Below are 19,053 nucleotides of genomic sequence, written 5' to 3'. Positions count from 1 at the left end.
TGTATGAGTCAAGCTGGTAGTTGTGAAAGAGGGCTGAGATATTTACGATGACTGATGGTTGTGGATCATGATTCCCTCCAAGGCCACAATTCTAAGGAACCTACCTTCCCCTCCCCCCCCCCTTGCCTGCCAAAAGTATTTTCTTTCCTTAGTGATAATTATTCCAATCTCAGATTCCCTAGGGATATCCTGGCCTCGCTAGAAAATCCAAAGCGTGACATTAAAACTTGATAGAAAAATATATATATGCACTTGTATTTTGACAGTATTCCAAGACAGTTTAAATTTCAATGGAAAAAAAGACAGTTTGCTAATATTTTATTCAATATTAAACCGATATTTTACACTTTTCAAGCACAAATCTGAAGGCGGCACGCAAACCAGGTATAACTAATTTTTACACGCATAAAATATGTTGAAAAGTTCATGAAAGTCAATATAAAAATAGTTTTTTTACGATCGTCGTAACAATCTGACGTAGTTCTTCAAGTTCTTGTGTCATTCTCGCTTATTACCGGCCATTACCCTCCCCTCCATCAACGCTTTTTTGTGTCAGACTAGCTGATAGAACCAACGAAGTCTTAAATGTATTTTTCTTAAGCCGGGTTCTCACTAGCGAGGGAAGCCGGGACTTGAGAGAGCATAAAGGCGCTAAGAAGACTCAAGTGGCGAAGGAAGAAAAGTGGCCATTATTCGGTTCTTCTTCACTCTCTACGTGCACCTGCACACGCACGCTAGTGAAAACCCGACTTCCTTAATGTGAAGGGCTTGTGAAAGGATTGTGAAAGGCGAAGGGGCTTCGTCGCGTTGTCCATGTTGCCGAAATCTGCAAGATTCTGTATACATCACACATAAATTTTTATGCTCTCTTAGTCACCCCACTCGATGTGTTCGATGAATCATAGAATTTGACCCTGAGAGTATCAGAAAAAAAGGTTGACGGTGCCCCTTAAGCCTCCTTGCGTGTTGAAGGAAGGCACTAGATAACGGCATGGCTGCATGGTGACTTATCAAATTACAATCTTTTAAAAGTCTCTCTGTCATCTAAGTTGAAGTTGAAAAAGACATAAGTTGAGGTTGTGAGCGAAAAAAGGCTGACAGAAATCGAAGTCAAATACGCCAAAACATAAACTGTTAAGGGGAAACTCCAAAGAGGATTGAACACCCAGAGCTGCTTTCCTGATTTTGCTACACATTCCTTTTAACTAATTAGCACTCTTTTCCAGTTGGATCAGAATGATAGACAACATACATGGAATGATTACTAACGAGCATTTTTATCACTTGCCATTGGTCGTAGTCAATGAATCAATGCGGTCATTTCATTCCTCGTCGCACTGTAAGCCTTTGTCCATTCATTCTCGAAAAGCCAGCGGTCTTGGGCTTCATGGTACTCGTGTGACTTGTAGTGTCACCTTTGGCTGTGTTGCTTATTGTTTGTGTTATTATTGTTGTTATCATTGCTGTTGTTGTTGGGCCTAACCCGTCCCTCGTCGCCGTCCTCACCCCCACCCGCCCTCATCTGCTCTATCTTTTTCTGAAGGTCTTCGACGTTATAGACTGTCAGCATATTCTTCTTAAAGATGTCCTTTTCTTGGATGATGGGGATGGGCAGTGCGATCAGGATTACACCTGACACGCAACACACGGCGCCGAGGATCTGGCCCATGGTGGTAGAGGGTACCATGTCTCCGTACCTGGTAATAAACACCACCCCTCAAATATCGTATTAGGGACAGCGATCTAGGGCAGATATATTTAATAGAATGAACAATCCCTCAAAATAGATCAGCCCCATGCCAATCACAGCCCTCGGACCTTTTTCGATCTCACCCGGTGTCCAGTATGTTTTTCATCCTAATGGTGTCCAGTATGTTACTCAGCCTAATGGTGTCCAGTATGTAACTCACCCTAATGGTGTCCGGTGTGTTACTCACCCTAATGGTGTCCAGTATGTTACTCGCCCTAATGGTGTCCAGTATGTAACTCACCCTAATGGTGTCCAGTTTGTTACTCACCCTAATGGTGTCCAGTATGTTACTCACCCTAATGGTGTCCAGTATGTTACTCACCCTAATGGTGTCCAGTTTGTTACTCAGCCTAATGGTGTCCAGTATGTTACTCATCCTAATGATGTCCAGTATGTTACTCACCCTAATGGTGTCCAGTATGTTACTCACCCTAATTGAGCCCAGTATGTTGCTCATCCTAATTGAGCCCAGTGTGTAACTCACCCTAATGGTGTCCAGTTTGTTACTCACCCTAATGGTGTCCAGTATGTTACTCACCATAATGATGTCCAGTATGTTACTCACCCTAATGGATCCCGGTATGTAACTCACCCTAATGGTGTCCAGTATGTTACTCACCCTAATGGTGTCCAGTATGTTGCTCAGCCTTATGATGTCCAGTATGTTACTCACCCTAATGGTGTCCAGTATGTTACTCGCCCTAATGGTGTCCAGTATGTTACTCAGCCTAATGGTGTCCAGTATGTAACTCACCATTATGGTGTCCGGTGTGTCACTCACCCTAATGGTGTCCAGCACGTTACTCACGCTAATGGTGTCCAGTATGTTACTCACCCTAGTGGATCCCGATATGTTACTCACCCTAAAGATGTCCAGTATGTTACTCAACCTAATGGTGTCTAGTATGTTACTCACCCTTTAAGTGTCCAGTATGTTATTCAACCTAATGGTGTCCAGTATGTTACTCACCCTAATGGTGTCCAGTATGTTACTCACCCTAATGGTGTCCAGTTTGTTACTCACCCTAATGGTGTCCAGTATGTTACTCATCCTAATGATGTCCAGTATGTTACTCACCCTAATGGTGTCCAGTATGTTACTCATCCTAATGGTGTCCAGTATGTTACTAACCCTAATGGTGTCCAGTATATTACTCACCCTAATGGTGTCCAGTATGTTACTCACCCTAATGGTGTCCAGTGTGTTACTCACCCTTATAAATCCCAGTATGTTACTCACCCTAATGGTGTCCAGTATGTTACTCACCCTAATGATGTCCAGTATGTTACTCACCCTAATGGTGTCCAGTATGTTACTCACCCTAATTGAGCCCAGTATGTTGCTCATCCTAATTGAGCCCAGTGTGTAACTCACCCTAATGGTGTCCAGTTTGTTACTCACCCTAATGGTGTCCAGTATGTTACTCACCATAATGATGTCCAGTATGTTACTCACCCTAATTGTGTCCAGTATGTTACTCGCCCTAATGGTGTCCAGTATGTTACTCAGCCTAATGGTGTCCAGTATGTAACTCACCATTATGGTGTCCGGTGTGTCACTCACCCTAATGGTGTCCAGCACGTTACTCACGCTAATGGTGTCCAGTATGTTACTCACCCTAGTGGATCCCGATATGTTACTCACCCTAAAGATGTCCAGTATGTTACTCAACCTAATGGTGTCTAGTATGTTACTCACCCTTTAAGTGTCCAGTATGTTATTCAACCTAATGGTGTCCAGTATGTTACTCACCCTAATGGTGTCCAGTATGTTACTCACCCTAATGGTGTCCAGTTTGTTACTCACCCTAATGGTGTCCAGTATGTTACTCATCCTAATGATGTCCAGTATGTTACTCACCCTAATGGTGTCCAGTATGTTACTCATCCTAATGGTGTCCAGTATGTTACTCACCCTAATGGTGTCCAGTATATTACTCACCCTAATGGTGTCCAGTATGTTACTCACCCTAATGGTGTCCAGTGTGTTACTCACCCTTATAAATCCCAGTATGTTACTCACCCTAATGGTGTCCAGTATGTTACTCACCCTAATGGTGCCCAGTATGTTACTCACCCTAATGGATCCCGGTATGTAACTCACTATAATGGTGTCCAGTATGTTACTCACCCTAATGGTGTCCAGTATGTTACTCACCCAAATGATGTCCAGTATGTTACTCACCCTAATGGTGTCCAGTATGTTACTCACCCTAAAGATGTCCAGTATGTTGCTCACCCTAATGGTGTCCAGTATGTTACTCACCCTAATGGTGTCCAGTATCTTACTCACCCTAATAGATCCCAGTATGTAACTCATAATAATGGTGTACATTATGTTTTTTATACTAATGGTGTCCAGTATGTTACTCACCCTAATGGTGTCCAGTATGTTACTCATACTAATGGATCCCGGTATGTTACTTACCCTAATTGTGTCCAGTATGTTGCTCATCCTAATTGAGCCCAGTATGTTACTCATCCTAATGTTGTCCAGTATGTTGCTCATCCTAATTGAGCCCAGTATGTTACTCACCCTAATGGTGTCCAGTATGTTACTCACCCTAAGGATGTCCAGTATGTTACTTACCCTTATGGTGTCCAGTATGTTACTCACCCTTAAGATGTCCAGTATGTTACTCACCCTAATGGTGTCCAGTATGTTACTCACCCTAATGGTGTCCAGTATGTAACTCATCCTAATGGTGTCCAGTATGTTACTCACCCTAATGGTGTCCAGTATGTTTCTCACCATAATGGTGTCCAGTATGTTGCTCATCCTAATGGTGTCCAGTATGTTACTCACCCTAATGGTGTCCAGTATGTTACTCACCCTAATGGTGTCTAGTATGTTACTCACCCTAATGGTGTCCAGTATGTTGCTCACCCTAATGGTGTCCAGTATGTTACTCACCCTAATGGTGTCCAGTATGTTACTCACCATAATGGTGTCCAGTATGTTGCTCATCCTAATGGTGTCCGGTATACTACTCACCCTAATGTAATCATTGTTACGATAGTAAACCACATGCTGTCCGGTATGCTAGTAAACATGCCTTCCACCGCATCTCGCTCAATGAAGTACATCATACTCGAAAACAGGATGATAAAGATGAACAGTACAAACATCAGTGATGTCATATCCTTGATACACGTAATAATGGCAGAACCGAAACGTTGCAACCGCTTAGAATGCCGGGATAGTTTAAAGACGCGAAATATTCTTAGTACTCTTAGCACCACAAATGCTTCCAAGTTACTTCCTGCGACAGACTGAAGCAGAAGACGCATGTAGAACGGTAGAATGGAGAAAAAGTCGATGACATTCATCGGGGTTTTAATGAATACTAAGTAGTCTGGACACACAGATAATCGGACGAGAAACTCGACGGTGAAAATGCCGATACAAATCTCATCCAACAAGTCCAGAATTCGTGTCCGTTCCTTGCACACGTGAACTCCGCCCTGGCATGGGACAGTCTCGTAAACAGTAGTGAAGATACTTAATAGAATAAACAATCCCACAAAATAGATCAGCCCCATGCCAATCACAGCCCTCGGGCCTTTTTCGATCTCACCCTCCATCGTCTTCCAAATATACCGCCGAAATTTACCAATTTTAGTCGTAGGAAGTTTAAGGGCCAACTTCTCTTTATCTAGAGCCTCGAGTCTTTTTTTCTCCATATCCTCCTTTTCCATGTCCTGGTCCTCATCGAAGCAGCAATCATGCACCTCTTTTGATCGAATGCCGTAAAACGTTAGCTCCTCTTCGAAGCTTTCAGTGCAGTCCTCAAGCGACCGATGTAGTTTACCATTACGATAGTAATTCAAAATATAGCGGAACAAATGTGGGTCGCGATCGATAAAGTATTCTTTACGTTCCTTGTCGTAGAATTTCGAGCTGAGCTCCTCGCTGCCGAGAAGTGTGTGTGGGAATCTCCTTAAGGTGTCTTCCCATGTTATGAAGCGCCGCCCACCTACGTTGATGACGACTTTGACGCCAGATTTAGGCGTGGCACGGAGGCTTTCCAGTCGTTTTCTGATCTGCGCACTGGTGCGTTGCTCAGTTACAGGGCGCGGGCATACTGGAGACGGACGGTAGGACTTGAATCCGCTTATACTAATCATGACACGGACCATCCAGCACGTGTTGGCGTGCGCCCATTCATTGGATCATCTGAAGGGTAAAACGGACACGGTGAGCGCACCATCACCCATCACCATCACCAGTTAAGTCGAATTATCAACAAGTCGATTTATCAACAAGTCGAATAATCAACATCGAAGTAGAGTTATCAACATCGCGGTCGAATTATCAACATTAGCAAGTCGATATATCAACATTAGCATAGTCACCACGACCACGACCACGACCACGACCACGACCACGATCACGATCACGATCACGATCACGATCATCATCATCATCCTCATCATCATCATCATCATCATCATTGTGTACGGATTTCATTGTGTACGGACTCACTGCTACCCTGGTTCCAGAGCCTCGAACGTCTCTCTATTTAGTGGCCAGCGAGCTTGAGACGTCTCCACTAAATAGAGAGACATTCTCTGGAACCAGGGTAACTCAGTGCGGATGTTGCACTTAAGATTATTATTTCATTGTTTTTATTCGAGAATTGGGTTGTGTTTGAAGCTGTTCAATGGATAAGCACCGATAGTGGAAACGCTAGAGGCGTGCAAAAGCAATTTAGCAAATTAAAGACAAACATGTGATAGTGCAATAGCTCTCAAAATTCAGCCGATGGAAATAGGTGCTTTTTCGCTGTTTTTCTACAAGGATGACAAAATGGTGATCAAGACTCGTTCAGCTTGAACTGAATGTACCTTTCATTACCTTTCATATCTTTCTGTACTTTACGAATGTGTTGTTTCTGTCAGTAAACCACCACTTATTCTAGTACAGGAATGGCAGATAATGCCGGAATTCACGGTCACTTCTCATAGATGCAGAGAACGATATTTGTTGGTCACTGCTTTCCTCGTCTCTAATATTGCGTGCAAATGGCCTACTCAACAATTAGAAACACCGCTTGCTCTAGCCTATTTAACTAATAGGTACAAATCTCATAGATATATTTTGGATATGCGGTTTAGAGAAGTCTGTTTAGAACCTTTGCGGTACGAAACAGGGCTAATAGGGAGAAGCGCATCAACTTATACAACTACTCAAATAGGTTAGAGGTCATAATAAACAATTAAAACTGGGATTTAGCTTAAGTGATGGATGCATTCTATGTTATACAGTCACATGACGAAGGACTGATAAATGTCTTTGCTCAACATGAGTCCTATTAGATTAAAATGAAGATTCAAATTACCAAAATAGACGGCATGCGGCGGTAACTTAAACATTTCAGTGATAGGATAAATATGATTGTACGGTAGTGTTGATAGCTAAGATCACGCTATACCGCCTACAGTGTAAGGGACTAATGGTGGATCGCGTTGTATTTAATAAAGAGCTGTAGCTAGTTATGTCAGCTAGCCACAAAGCTTTCACGAATTGCAGTTTTTTCTAATTGGTAGAATGGGATCGTTGTAGCGGTCGGCGTATTTTGACAAGATCTAGATAGTTTATGTCGCTATTGTTTCTCACCTTTCTCAAGTATCTCATGCTGTTATATCGCCTATTTTGTATATTTTTGTCATAACCACATTATGTATTTTTTATTTGCAGTATTTAGTCGTTACACGCATTTTTTTAATTTAAAGAAGTAAAACATCTATAAAATCCTCACCGTAAGACAGGCCCATAGAAAATAATTTGTATTTAAAGTTAAAGAATGCAGTATATTCCATTCTTTTCAGTAATAAATACACATTAGTTTCATTAGTTGGTGGCATGTCGTCTTCGTTTTTGTGCATACACTTCCACTCAGCTACTACAAGGTCGTCACTAGTTGACTCATTAGGCCAAGTAAAAATAAAAACATGTTTATCGTGCTGATGAGATCCAAAAAAGGGAGCTTGTGGCCCCTCTTATTTATTATTATTTTTTCTCCTTGGTTTATCAAAGATTTGTACGATTCACAAAGGAAAAAAACGGGTGAAAAAAAATGTAAGAAAAGCCTTGAAACGGGAACGTCCGCCTTTATTTCACTGCCCAGGCACCGCTAACGCACGAAATTTGAACTTCTGAGGAGCAAACAATCAAAAAACCAGTAAAAAATAAAAAAAAATAAAAAGATTGATGCGGCCCCGAAAAAGGGTGCCGGCGGGGACGATAAACATGTCTTTTTTTTCACTTGGCCTTAGCATTCAAATTCGTTAGGACGGAAAATAAACACTGTAGGATTTCATAGTTTTTCTGGCACGAAAACCAGGAGTTCGCCTATCACCTGTATGACGGAGTTCGCCTATCACCTGTATGACGGAGTTCGCCTTATTACCTGTATGACGGAGTTGGAGTTGGCCTTTCACGGTGTTCGCCTATCACGGAGTTCGCCTTACACAGTGTTCGCTTATCACGGCCGCAATTTTTTCCTTCCCCTTACCCTGGGCAACGCCAAAAAACAATCCAAAAAACAATCAAAGCTTACAGGTAGGCATAAAGCCTCTAATCATATTCGAGGTTGATGTACGATTAGAAAAACAACGTTTAGCACTTTAAAATGTTTCTCTTTATTCTCCGTTGAATAACATTCCAGGGCCATTAGTTACTGGTTAAGTTACATTCTCCTAGCGTTTGTTACTGGTTAGGTTATATTCACCTAGCGTTTGTTACTGGTTAGGTTACATTCGCCTAGCGTTTGTTACTGGTTAAGTTACATTCGCCTAGCGTTTGTTACTGGTTAGGTTACATTCGCCTAGCGTTTGTTACTGGTTAAGTTACATTCGCCTAGCGTTTGTTACTGGTTAAGTTATATTCACCTAGCGTTTGTTACTAGGTTATATTCACCTAGCGTTTGTTACTGGTTAGGTTACATTCGCCTAGCGTTTGTTACTGGTTAAGTTATATTCACCTAGCGTTTGTTACTGGTTAGGTTACATTCGCCTAGCGTTTGTTACTGGTTAAGTTACATTCGCCTAGCGTTAGTTACTGGTTAGGTTATATTCGCCTAGCGTTAGTTACTAGGTTACATTCGCCTAGCGTTTGTTACTGGTTAGGTTATATTCACCTAGCGTTAGTTACTGGTTAGGTTACATTCGCCTAGCGTTTGTTACTGGTTAGGTTATATTCACCTAGCGTTAGTTACTGGTTAAGTTACATTCACCTAGCGTTTGTTACTGGTTAGGTTACATTCACCTAGCGTTTGTTACTGGTTAGGTTACATTCGCCTAGCGTTAGTTACTGGTTAGGTTATATTCACCTAGCGTTAGTTACTAGGTTACATTCGCCTAGCGTTCAGTTACTGGCCCAGGGCCGTTAGTTACTATTTAGGTTACATTCGCCTTTAACAATTGTTTGGATTTGTCAAGTAAACGAGTTCTCATCGACTCTCCCTGTTTTCGTCATATAAGGCACCTAGTAATTGTTTTTCCCTAGTGAAGAATATCGTACAGCGATAGCGATACTGATGAGGAATTTGGATGGATTGTCTACCCTTAATAAAAAGGTTATTTTGATCAACTGTTTGGGCTATTTGATGGGCTAGTTTGATTATCCGCTTCAAGTTAATCGCTTATTCATTCAGTTTTTTTATCATCAATTCACAAACTTCTAAAGCCATGATAAGCAAAACCCGTAAAACATCGGATAATAAGTCGCATTACTTACCAAAACATTCTTTGTTTTCGCCATCGTATTCGCGGTATAAATCGAAGGAGCTTTCAACATTATCGTAAACACAGAGCACGTGCGGGAAAATCATGGCCGCTTTTGTATCAATGACTGCCATAAAGGGAGCCCAAATTTTGGTACCGACAGACACCGTCCAAGTGAAGCTGGAAAGGCAATTCATAACTACTAATTGACGTAGGGGGGGAGAGGACGGGGATTTCGTTTCCAAGATTGAGTTCGCTTTTCTGATGGCTACTGACAGCTAAATTAGTGTTAGGCGTGTATTGAATCTGATATTCCAGGCTTGACATTCGCATATTAGATAACAATTGGTTGCAGAATTTTGAATTAGTGGCGTTTGGCTAAAGGTTTTGCAACGCGCTTAGCGACCTTAAGGCGCCCTTTGAATTGAATCAGAAGTAAATTATTTCTTTCTTTCTCCCGTAATTCACAGCGCGTGAAAATGGGTATTACAAACCTTTGCCTGTTTTCTTTACGTGATAAGCTACACCCTTGTATTGATGGAACTGAAAATTAGCACTTGACTACGATAGATATCTCCTCGTCAATCAACTCTATATAGGAACCCTTCTATAGACCACTGCTGAGATCTTGGCGGATGCTATTGCACGGTCTTCAATAAGCGCAACAAGAGATTCTTTGTCCTCTGCAGAGGTCTTCCATCCAACCCGCTGATTTCCGTTTTCTTTTTATAAACAATCTGCTATTTATACAACTAAAGAATCCTTCACGGAAACATAATAAAAATAAACCAATTGAACCACTCAATATTTAATGCATATCTATCTCGAATTGAAGGTTGTATGGTAAGTAGTAATTGATGTACCGATAATCTTAGAGTTTTCATAATTATTTAATTGCTTATCCCATAAGCACCACTGCAACTTAGAGAAAAAAAATCGTAAGCGCTTATTTATTTTTCCTGGGTAATACTGTATTTATGTTAGAATGTCAAACAGGTTTCTGGCAACGTTTGGCTCTTCTGTTTACGCATAATGCTTTCTATATTTAAGTAGCAATGCATGAATTGATAAGATATAGAGCATATAGACTCCAAAGATAATTTTCATGATATCGAATGCCAGTCTAGCATGTTCATAAGAGCGTTGTACTTTGCGTCTAAATCAATATTGTTCTTCTTGAGTAGATAGAGGCTAATAAAAATTCACTCTGTCACGGATGTTAATCCCCTTCTAAAGCCAAACCTGTTTTTGGCAGATACCTGTTAGAAATCCTTTCTCAGATTCACTAGCTTTCTCTAGCTTTAAACCTTTAGCGGCACGGAGTTCCACTGCACCTTGGGATCTTATCGACAGACGCATGTCTCCGTGAGAATGGAGCAGACTGTCGAACACTCTAGCTCTCTAGCTAGATCCATGCTCACATTAACAACCATTTTTCCTTACTAACCAATATCTACTCATTAACTATTTCTTCTTACCTTGTATTTCATTATCTGCACTTTAGTCCGTTCACATGGTATAAGCAGGTCCAAACTACGCGAGTGAAATGTGTAGGGTATGCTATCAAACAAGAAGAGCACATTTACCCGACTGATTATCCAGGTTAGTTTGGACAATACCGGCTTTATTATGAATAAGGCGTTGAGTGCTCCCTGTGTGTGACGCTATAGAGACCGGAGTGTCAGCTTGCTAACCGACAATAGTGCCTCATAATGAGATTCACTGGTTGATCGAGCTTAATTAGTCTACGGCGCTTAATGCTTTGGACGTCATACAAGACAAGCGTTTCCTGCGTAACAAAGTTGGTGTTAGAAGCGAAATTAGTTTTTTGCACGATCGAAGTGGTTTTGTTTTCTTATATGTCAAAAGCAGATTGTCGTTATGAAGGACGGTATTACGACTACAATGTTGTTATCAAAACATTGTGTGATAATGGATTGATCATCGATGGCCTGAAAGATAACGTTGTATAAGATTACCCAAAAGTAGATGTATCCACGATTTTTTCAATAAAATGAATAAAATCTCTAGTATAACATTTTGGCACTGAGAGAAAAAGAGTACTGTTAGGCTATGCTTTAGATGTCCATATTGTTGTGTAACTTTTATGGTTTATCGACTTTTGTTAGTTCGTGTACCACTGCGTAAAGTTCGGTATTATTTGTTTGTAAACTATACACTGATCTTTTATTGAGGTTTAATGATGCATGTTTGCCTAGCAAATTAGATTATCCATCATATGGTTATCAGAGTTGAGATAGACCATTCAAGCGAACCACTTATACGAGTCTCGTACTCTACACTGCTCTAAACTTTTAACAACCTATTTAGGCTAAAATTTGAAACAGGTTCTTTTTTAATGAACCTTTAAGATCTACCAGCAATGAATAAAATTATGACTTTCAGGCAGTAAACTAAAACATGTATTCTATTAAAGATCTTTGACATTTCATCAATCTAGATATACCACATCCCAGCCATTAGAATATTAACTTAAGTAACCTAAAATTTAAAATAGTACCCGTTAAATAAGAACCTGTTTAGGCTAAACTGGGTAAGTACTGTATTTGATTGCATATTTAAAAGGAAAAGTACCAGTTTTAAAAAGTAAAATTAAAACGATATCTTGTCCAAACAATCTATGCTGCTTATTGCCTAAGCCGTTATCATCTCGTTAGATGTTTATAATTAATCCGATGTCTTGAGAAAGATTATATAAGCCTAGTTAGCCCGTTAATTTCGACTGTTTCCCGTACGGATATGCCACATGATGGCGCGTGACGAATACTTTAACGCCGCTAAAAAAGAAAATAATAAAAAGGAGTAGTAAATTTCTGTAGTATTCTACTTCCATCCATCCTGCTGAGTGGCCCCATACGTATAACATAATGCACAAGCAATTCTAGTTACCAATAGGTGAGTTTAGAACAAAAAAAACAACAACCCATTAGTCAAACCTAGGGCCGTGCTATAAATGTCACGCTGCGCGTTATACAAACAAGCATTATGACCAACTAACAGACCAAGAAATCCATCACTTTACGGCAGTTTCTCAGGGGCAGGTGGACGATTCAAGAGGGACTGGTCACGGATGAGTTTCGATTGAGATCTCCTTTGACCAAATTAGTGTGGACTCTCGGTGTAGTTCTGTATGTAGAGGACATTAACCCAGTATACAGAATGTAGTGATTCATAATAGACTTCCCTATGTATTGTGGAGGGATTTAGTTATCTGTTATTCTTTTTACATGCTATTGATACAATGATGTAATACTTAAACTTAAATAAATACTCCCTATACACATGTATATATAGCTTACGCTAGTAATGGGAGGGTTGGTCAGCTTTAAAGCCGGCGTAGGTGCGAAGGCACCTTTAGCTGCCTGATGGCCGGCAGAGCGGCTGTTTTAAATGCCTCTAGGGTTACTTGATTGACAACGTTACTTGGAAGTAAGTTCCAGATTCTTATAGCTCTTGGAAAAAAGGAATAATTATAGGATAGAATATTAGACTGTAGTTGCAAAAAACTATGTATCCCATTTTAGTTGTTTCACAAGCTCTGTGGAGCTAGCTTGGAAACTATAGTTGTTTGTTACAAATCTGGCTGCGTAAGCGCTGAACAAGTTGCTATTTTTTGCTGTTATTTTGCCACTAAAAGGCAGAGCGCGCGCGCTAGTTTGCCACCTAAACAGTCACGTCTTAGCGCAAGTCCCCTATTAATTAGTTTGGTACCGCCCACCTCACCTACAATAGATACAAACTTCTAATGTACACCGTTGAGTTTGACGCCTGAAGCCTGGTCTGCTCTACCTCACATTCGCAAAAATGTCACGCAATGGGCAGTCCTTATTACGAAAGACCGTTTTCACGAGTTGCGCGCGCATCCAAAATTCCACAGACTGGCGGGCCACAGCTGATCTTAAATGGCGTCAGCAGTTGTTTTCACAGATAAAGCTATAGGAAATGCTGCCAAAGTGCTTCTTTCGCGGAGTTTTAGAGTAAAATTCTCCTTCGCTCGCATTCTAGATTAGCTGTGTCCCGCCAGTTTGTGGCATTTTTGGTGCGCGCGCAACATCGTGAAGACGGCCTAGTGTCGTGATAAAGGCTGCCCATTGCGTGAACGGCATATTCTCATGATAAAGGCTGCCTATTGCGTGAACGGCATATTCTCGTGATAAAGGCTGCCCATTGCGTAAACGGCATATTCTCGTGATAAAGGCTGCCCATCGCGTAAACGGCATATTCTCGTGATAAAGGCTGCCCATCGCGTGAACGGCCTATTCGCAACTTTGCTCGGGTGTCATGAAAAGAGCAGTGACTCTATATCGCACTCTTTACAACACTGTGTTTATGCGTTTTTAATTCATTTGCCAGTATGGATGGTGTTGTTTTGCTAGCTTCCAAGTAAATAATGAATATTACGCTAGGTATATTGCCTTGAAGAAGTGAAAATTTGGCAGGGTCGAATTCCAGTTTTTGTATATGTATTGTATTTATTCTTCTGGTTCACGAGCACGAAAATTTGGGCTTTTTGTATTTAGCCGTTCTAAAGGCGTACACGACTGAGCACTCCATTAGAGAGAACAGTCTCGATAAATAGCCCGCCCGTTCCAGAACGAGCCATCTTTAATCACACAGTAATTAAGGTCGCTCGCGCGTTAATCAACAGATCACAAACTGAACGCGTCATTAATTTCAAACTTCGCACAGAAGCGTCAATGTTTATGCGATTGCTCTAGATTTTTTACCAAAGACGACTCAATATGGAGAGTGCACACATTAAAAAATGTATTTGTATTAACACGCAATAATGTAGTAGCACTTAAACAGTAAACAACATTTTTTGCACTTATTTGAGACTGACGCAAAGCCGAGCGTTAGCTTTTCGACGATATTGCCAAAATCAGTTCAATATGTGGCGATACAGCCTCTATAAAGGTTAGCAAAAAATCTGTGGAAGGGAAAAAAGTTAGATGTATATTTAGAATTTCGAACCTAAAAATTGATGGCCCGTTCGAAAAGCATTCATGTTAGCCTGTATTACCCGAGTTTTTGCAAATACAACCGCGAATTGTGTACAATAACTCATACCAAATTTGGTTTGGCTATTGTTGTATGATGAAGTATTCATGACGTCACTGTTATCACGTGATGTTTAATTAAAGCCACTTGGTACTTGACACTGATAGAGCATGGTGGCAAGCGGTGTTTGACCCATAAAAATCAGTTATAATCACCCTATCAGCTTGGTACATATCCCATTAGAACAACCAAAGAGAAACAGAAAAAGAAAACAACTGCGAGAGACACGATCGTTTCGATATTCTGCAGCAAAACTCAGCAAACCCGACCGTTTCGAAACTACAGCAAGGATCGAGTGAATACGCCGAAAGCGAAGAGAAGACTGCCAAGCCAAAGGAATTAAACTCCACCGAACTGGAAGAAAGCTACCTCACACCGGGAATACTACTTTAAGGGTAATTTTTAGTTAATGAATTGACTTACAACATACCTGTCAATCTCCGAAAATCACAAGGCTTGAGAATTTGTAGGGGGGAGGGGTGGGGTATACTCATTTTTTTTGGGGGGGGGTGGGTTTAACCTTGCAGGCGTTGGACGTATGGAAAGCTCTCACGTACAAATCCACTTATGGATTGCACGAGGGTGTTAGATAAATTGCGCTACGCAAGTGAATTATTGTTTCAAATATTTTAATAGAAAATAGTCAAAATGACGATTTTCTATAGAATAATTTTTCGGAAGCGATAAAAATCCCTAAAAAGCGGGAGATTTGGTGCTCAACGGGAGAAGGGGTCCAAAATCTTGAGACTCCCGCCTAATGCGGGAGAGTTGGGTATGTTACAAGCTTACCGTTGGACTTTGCAAAAGTACCAGCCGTCGGAACTCACATCACATCAATTCCAACTCTAGGAGGACTTTCATCTCAAGCGGATATTTATACCGACTCCGGACGTGTACAGACTTTAACTAGAGTAGTGTTAGGACAGTTTAAAGTAAGCATAACGTGGTTTTCTTGCCGTTCCAAAGGGAACTCAGCAGGCCTATTCAGTTTGAGAATTTTCATTCACGAATTTAGAAAAGTACTCGCGACGTATTTGACCGCGCGAGTACAAAGGGAAAGCAGAAGAAATACTTGCAATTCTTAAAGCATCATTAAGGGTTTACAGCGACTCAATTTTTAAACAACGTGACTTAAAAACGTAAATTCCCATACAATACTTCTATTTATTACATTGCCCCGGCGGTAAACCCATAAACAGAATCCAAAACAAATACACAACTTTTAATTGATACTGAAAGGAATACAACATAAACATAGCACAGCCTTGCTCAGAACAACCAAACTGTTGACCTTCCATCACACTCTAAACATTTGCAGTTCCGACACATGACTCTTACACTATAAATCTCGTTTCTGGTAAACATCATTTTGGCAAATCCCCCTAGATGAAGAGTCAAAACTTCTGACTACCTTTGTGACGCCCTTCGGCCGGTTTTGTTTCAACCGCCTTCCATTCGGCATAAGTTCAGCCCCAGAGATCTTCCAGCGCACTATGTCTACAATACTCGAGGGTCTCGAAGGCGTCATCTGTCATATGGACACATCCTAATCCACGGACAAACATAGGGAGTCCACGACTCTCGTGTGCGACTAGTCCTGGACCGACTACAAAGTGCTGGCGTTACTCGTAACAACAAGTGCGAGTTCTCAAAAACCCGAATGAAGTTTCTCGGCCATCATCATCTCGACATCAGGAATAGAAATGGAACCTTAAAAAACCAAGGCCATCCGGGAGTTCCCAAGACCAACAACCGTCACTGAGTTTTAGCGCTTTAACGGTATGCTAAACCAGCTGGCAAAGTTCTTACCATCCGTTGCTTCCCTAAAAGAGCCGCTACGACAACTACTCCGGAAGGATGAGCAATGGCTCTGGGACCAGCCCCAATAGAAAGCGTTTCAAGACATCAAGAGGAAGCTTACCTCGTTGGATGCCCTGGCCCACTATGATCCGAACAAAAAGAGCAATGTTGCTGCGGATGCGTGCCAGAATGGGCTTGGAGCTGTGCTGCTGCAAGAAGACGCATCAGGCAACCGTCGCCCTATTGCCTATGTTTCTCGCTCTCTCAACGAGATACGAGAACAGAGATACGCCGTTATCGAGAAAGAGGCCCTAGCTGCCACATGGGCATGCGAGAAGTTCTCGGACTACATTCTGGGCACCACCTTCACCGTGGAAACAGACCACCTTCCGAAACTCCCACCAAGGATCCTCAGATTCCGATTGAGGATGGGAAGATTTTCTCCTGAGATCAAGTACGTCCAGGGGGTACACCAGAACACGGCAGGTGTGAAAAGAAATTGTCTAAAGGACCGAATTTTATCATTGAGAAATATCTCTAAAATTCCACGGTCGATTGTTGAATATTGCGGAAAATGTGTTTTTATCAATTTTGCTGAAAGTTGTTCTAAAATGGTAGTGTTATTTAAAATGTTACAACTTTCTTTCTATTGAACATAGCCAAACCAAATTTGGTACGAGTTGTACACAATTGGCGGTTGTATTTGCAAAAGCTCGGGTAATAAAGGCTAACGTTAACGCTTTTCGAAAGGACTGAACTTCGCCGTCAATTTTTTTGGGTAGAAATTCTGAATATATATCTAACTTTTTTTTCTCTTCCACAGATTTTTTTTTTCTAACTTTCACAGAGGCCGTATCATAACATATTAAACTGATTCTGGTAGTGTCGTCAAAAAGCTAACGCTCAATTTTGCGTCAGTCTCAAATAAGTGCACAACATGTTGTTTACTTTTTATGTGCTACTACATTATTGCGTGTTAATACAAATAAAATGTGTGCACTCTCCGTACATTGGGTCGTCTTTGGTAAAAAATCTAGAGCAATCGCATAAACATTGACGGTTCTGTGCGAAGTTTAAAATTGATAACGATCTATGTTTTTGGTCTGATGATTAACGCGCGAGCGACCTTAAAGTAACAGTTAATAGGGCAAGTGCGCTAAGCCCGCAGGTTACATAAAAAGTAGGAGCAGCTTGAATATAATTTATATAATTGAAGGTAATCGAGAATATGTCAGAATATAAAAAATACTATTTGGATCACTAAGTGGTAATTCACTACCATTTGAAAAATGCGGCCTTCATTTAGAGCTTGCTGGAAAGGACAGTTTCAAATAAGTTATTTCTCGACGTATATGTTTTTTTATTATATATCTAACGTGTAGCCACTTTTTCATTCAATCCTTATCCCTCATTCAATCCTTATCACTGTTCCTCGAATTACAATAAAGAATGCGTGAGATTCAACTATCGCAAGCCGTCTCTGCTCGCCCTGTCCGTGGTCCAGTTATTAATTTTTCATGTCTCCGCTAGACCACTGTCATGCGGGAATGGTATGGCGAACAAGATTGCTACAGCAAACGTCAAATATCATTAAATCGATGCAAACAAAGTTGAGACCCGCTTCCCAAAATCGTTATTTGTCATGCCATGACGGGCTGAAGTTAGGGTATTGGAAGTTAGAATCCGATGGCGAATCTTTTAGAATCACGATTATATCGAGATTTTCGAAAACTATACATCAATCTCTATAGTATCTATCGATTGTAATTTTGAAACATATAATGTTCACACGTTTCATACACAGTCAGTTATCTAAGTTAAATAATTATCACTTTCAATATTGGCAGCAAGAGGATAACTTTCATTCTGTGGCTATTATTTTTTCCATAATTTTTTAAAATGAATTCATTTAGATTGAAATCACATCTGAGTACAATCGAATAGGATGAATTGCCCAATCGTCAGAGAAGTTGTCGAGAAAAGAGATAATTTCACAATACGCATTATTGCCCATAGTTTTATCATACACAAAGGCTTTCTAAGGTGATGATTTTGCTCTCATGAATAATGCAGCGAAACATCCTGTCTGCAAAATTCAAAGATTCTGTCTCAAAGCAAAACAAAAAAGTTGTAAAGGCTTGCATTGAAAGTGAGCCTTTCAACTCCTACTTCCTCTCTCTGATTCGAATCGTTATTCTGAATAAGTGTGTACGGTGTAGCCGATGAATAAATGGCATATAACATGCTCTAACTAAAACATATCGTGCCTTTGGTTTTGTGAGATATTATCGGAAGATGGAATAGAACAGAAGTGTTTGTATAGTACAAAAAACTGTTACTTTGATATGATGGCGGCAAAAATGGAGCTCTATTTTTGCTGAAATCGGATATTATAGAAAGAGCGGAAATCGCCCTAAAAAAACTTGTGAGTTATCAATGCTAAAGATCGATTTGTGATAAACCCTTCGACGTACCTTGATTGCGATTCTATCTATCATGGCTGATTCAACTGATTGTTTCGTCTAACCTACCCGATATTATCCCAAAGTGTCTACCGTCCAGCGCAAATAATGTCACTTCTGTATCTGTCCTCGTAAAACACAGCTATTCATAAATCATGTACATCCTTTAGCACATGCATTTGCATAAATAAAATCAAGAAACAAAATCCTTCTACCCCCTCCGTCTTGTGA

The 19,053-nt window shown here is 40.7% G+C and overlaps 1 protein-coding gene and 1 long non-coding RNA gene across 6 annotated transcripts in view; one reads left to right on the top strand and one right to left on the bottom strand.

Annotated features, from left to right (window-relative positions):
- Window positions 1–301: 301 nt before the first annotated feature.
- LOC125572159 (potassium voltage-gated channel protein Shal-like) lies at window positions 302–18,994 on the bottom strand. 5 transcript variants are annotated; one of them, XM_048732141.1, is made up of 3 exons: window positions 18,892–18,994; window positions 4,746–5,927; window positions 302–1,697 (listed from the first exon to the last, which is right to left on the bottom strand). In XM_048732141.1, exons 2-3 carry the CDS (start codon window positions 5,888–5,890, stop codon window positions 1,412–1,414), a joined length of 1,431 nt encoding a protein of 476 aa, XP_048588098.1. In that variant the 5' UTR covers window positions 5,891–5,927; window positions 18,892–18,994; the 3' UTR covers window positions 302–1,411. The 5 variants fall into 5 exon arrangements, with proteins under 5 accessions (XP_048588098.1, XP_048588085.1, XP_048588074.1 ...); XM_048732128.1 differs by having other exon boundaries at window positions 18,835–18,948; XM_048732117.1 differs by lacking the exon at window positions 18,892–18,994 and adding an exon at window positions 10,957–11,184.
- LOC125572167 overlaps window positions 14,521–19,053 on the top strand; it is a 21,599-nt gene continuing 17,066 nt past the window's right edge. Inside the window, exon 1 of the long non-coding RNA XR_007313636.1 lies at window positions 14,521–14,955. This is a non-coding gene — a long non-coding RNA (uncharacterized LOC125572167). The remainder of the gene's footprint in view (window positions 14,956–19,053) is intronic.

The sequence above is a fragment of the Nematostella vectensis genome, chromosome 1 (assembly GCF_932526225.1).
Source record: "Nematostella vectensis chromosome 1, jaNemVect1.1, whole genome shotgun sequence".
NCBI lineage: Eukaryota > Metazoa > Cnidaria > Anthozoa > Actiniaria > Edwardsiidae > Nematostella > Nematostella vectensis.
This window is presented reverse-complemented; position numbering and strand designations above follow the sequence as displayed.

Coding starts and splice junctions, on each gene's coding strand:
- LOC125572159 (XM_048732141.1), bottom strand. CDS start 5,890: ATGGTCCGTGTCATGATTAGTATAAGCGGATTCAAGTCCTACCGTCCG. Junction 1,698..4,745: donor GTAACAATGATTACATTAGG/GTGAGTAGTATA, acceptor GTTTATTACCAG/GTACGGAGACATGGTACCCT.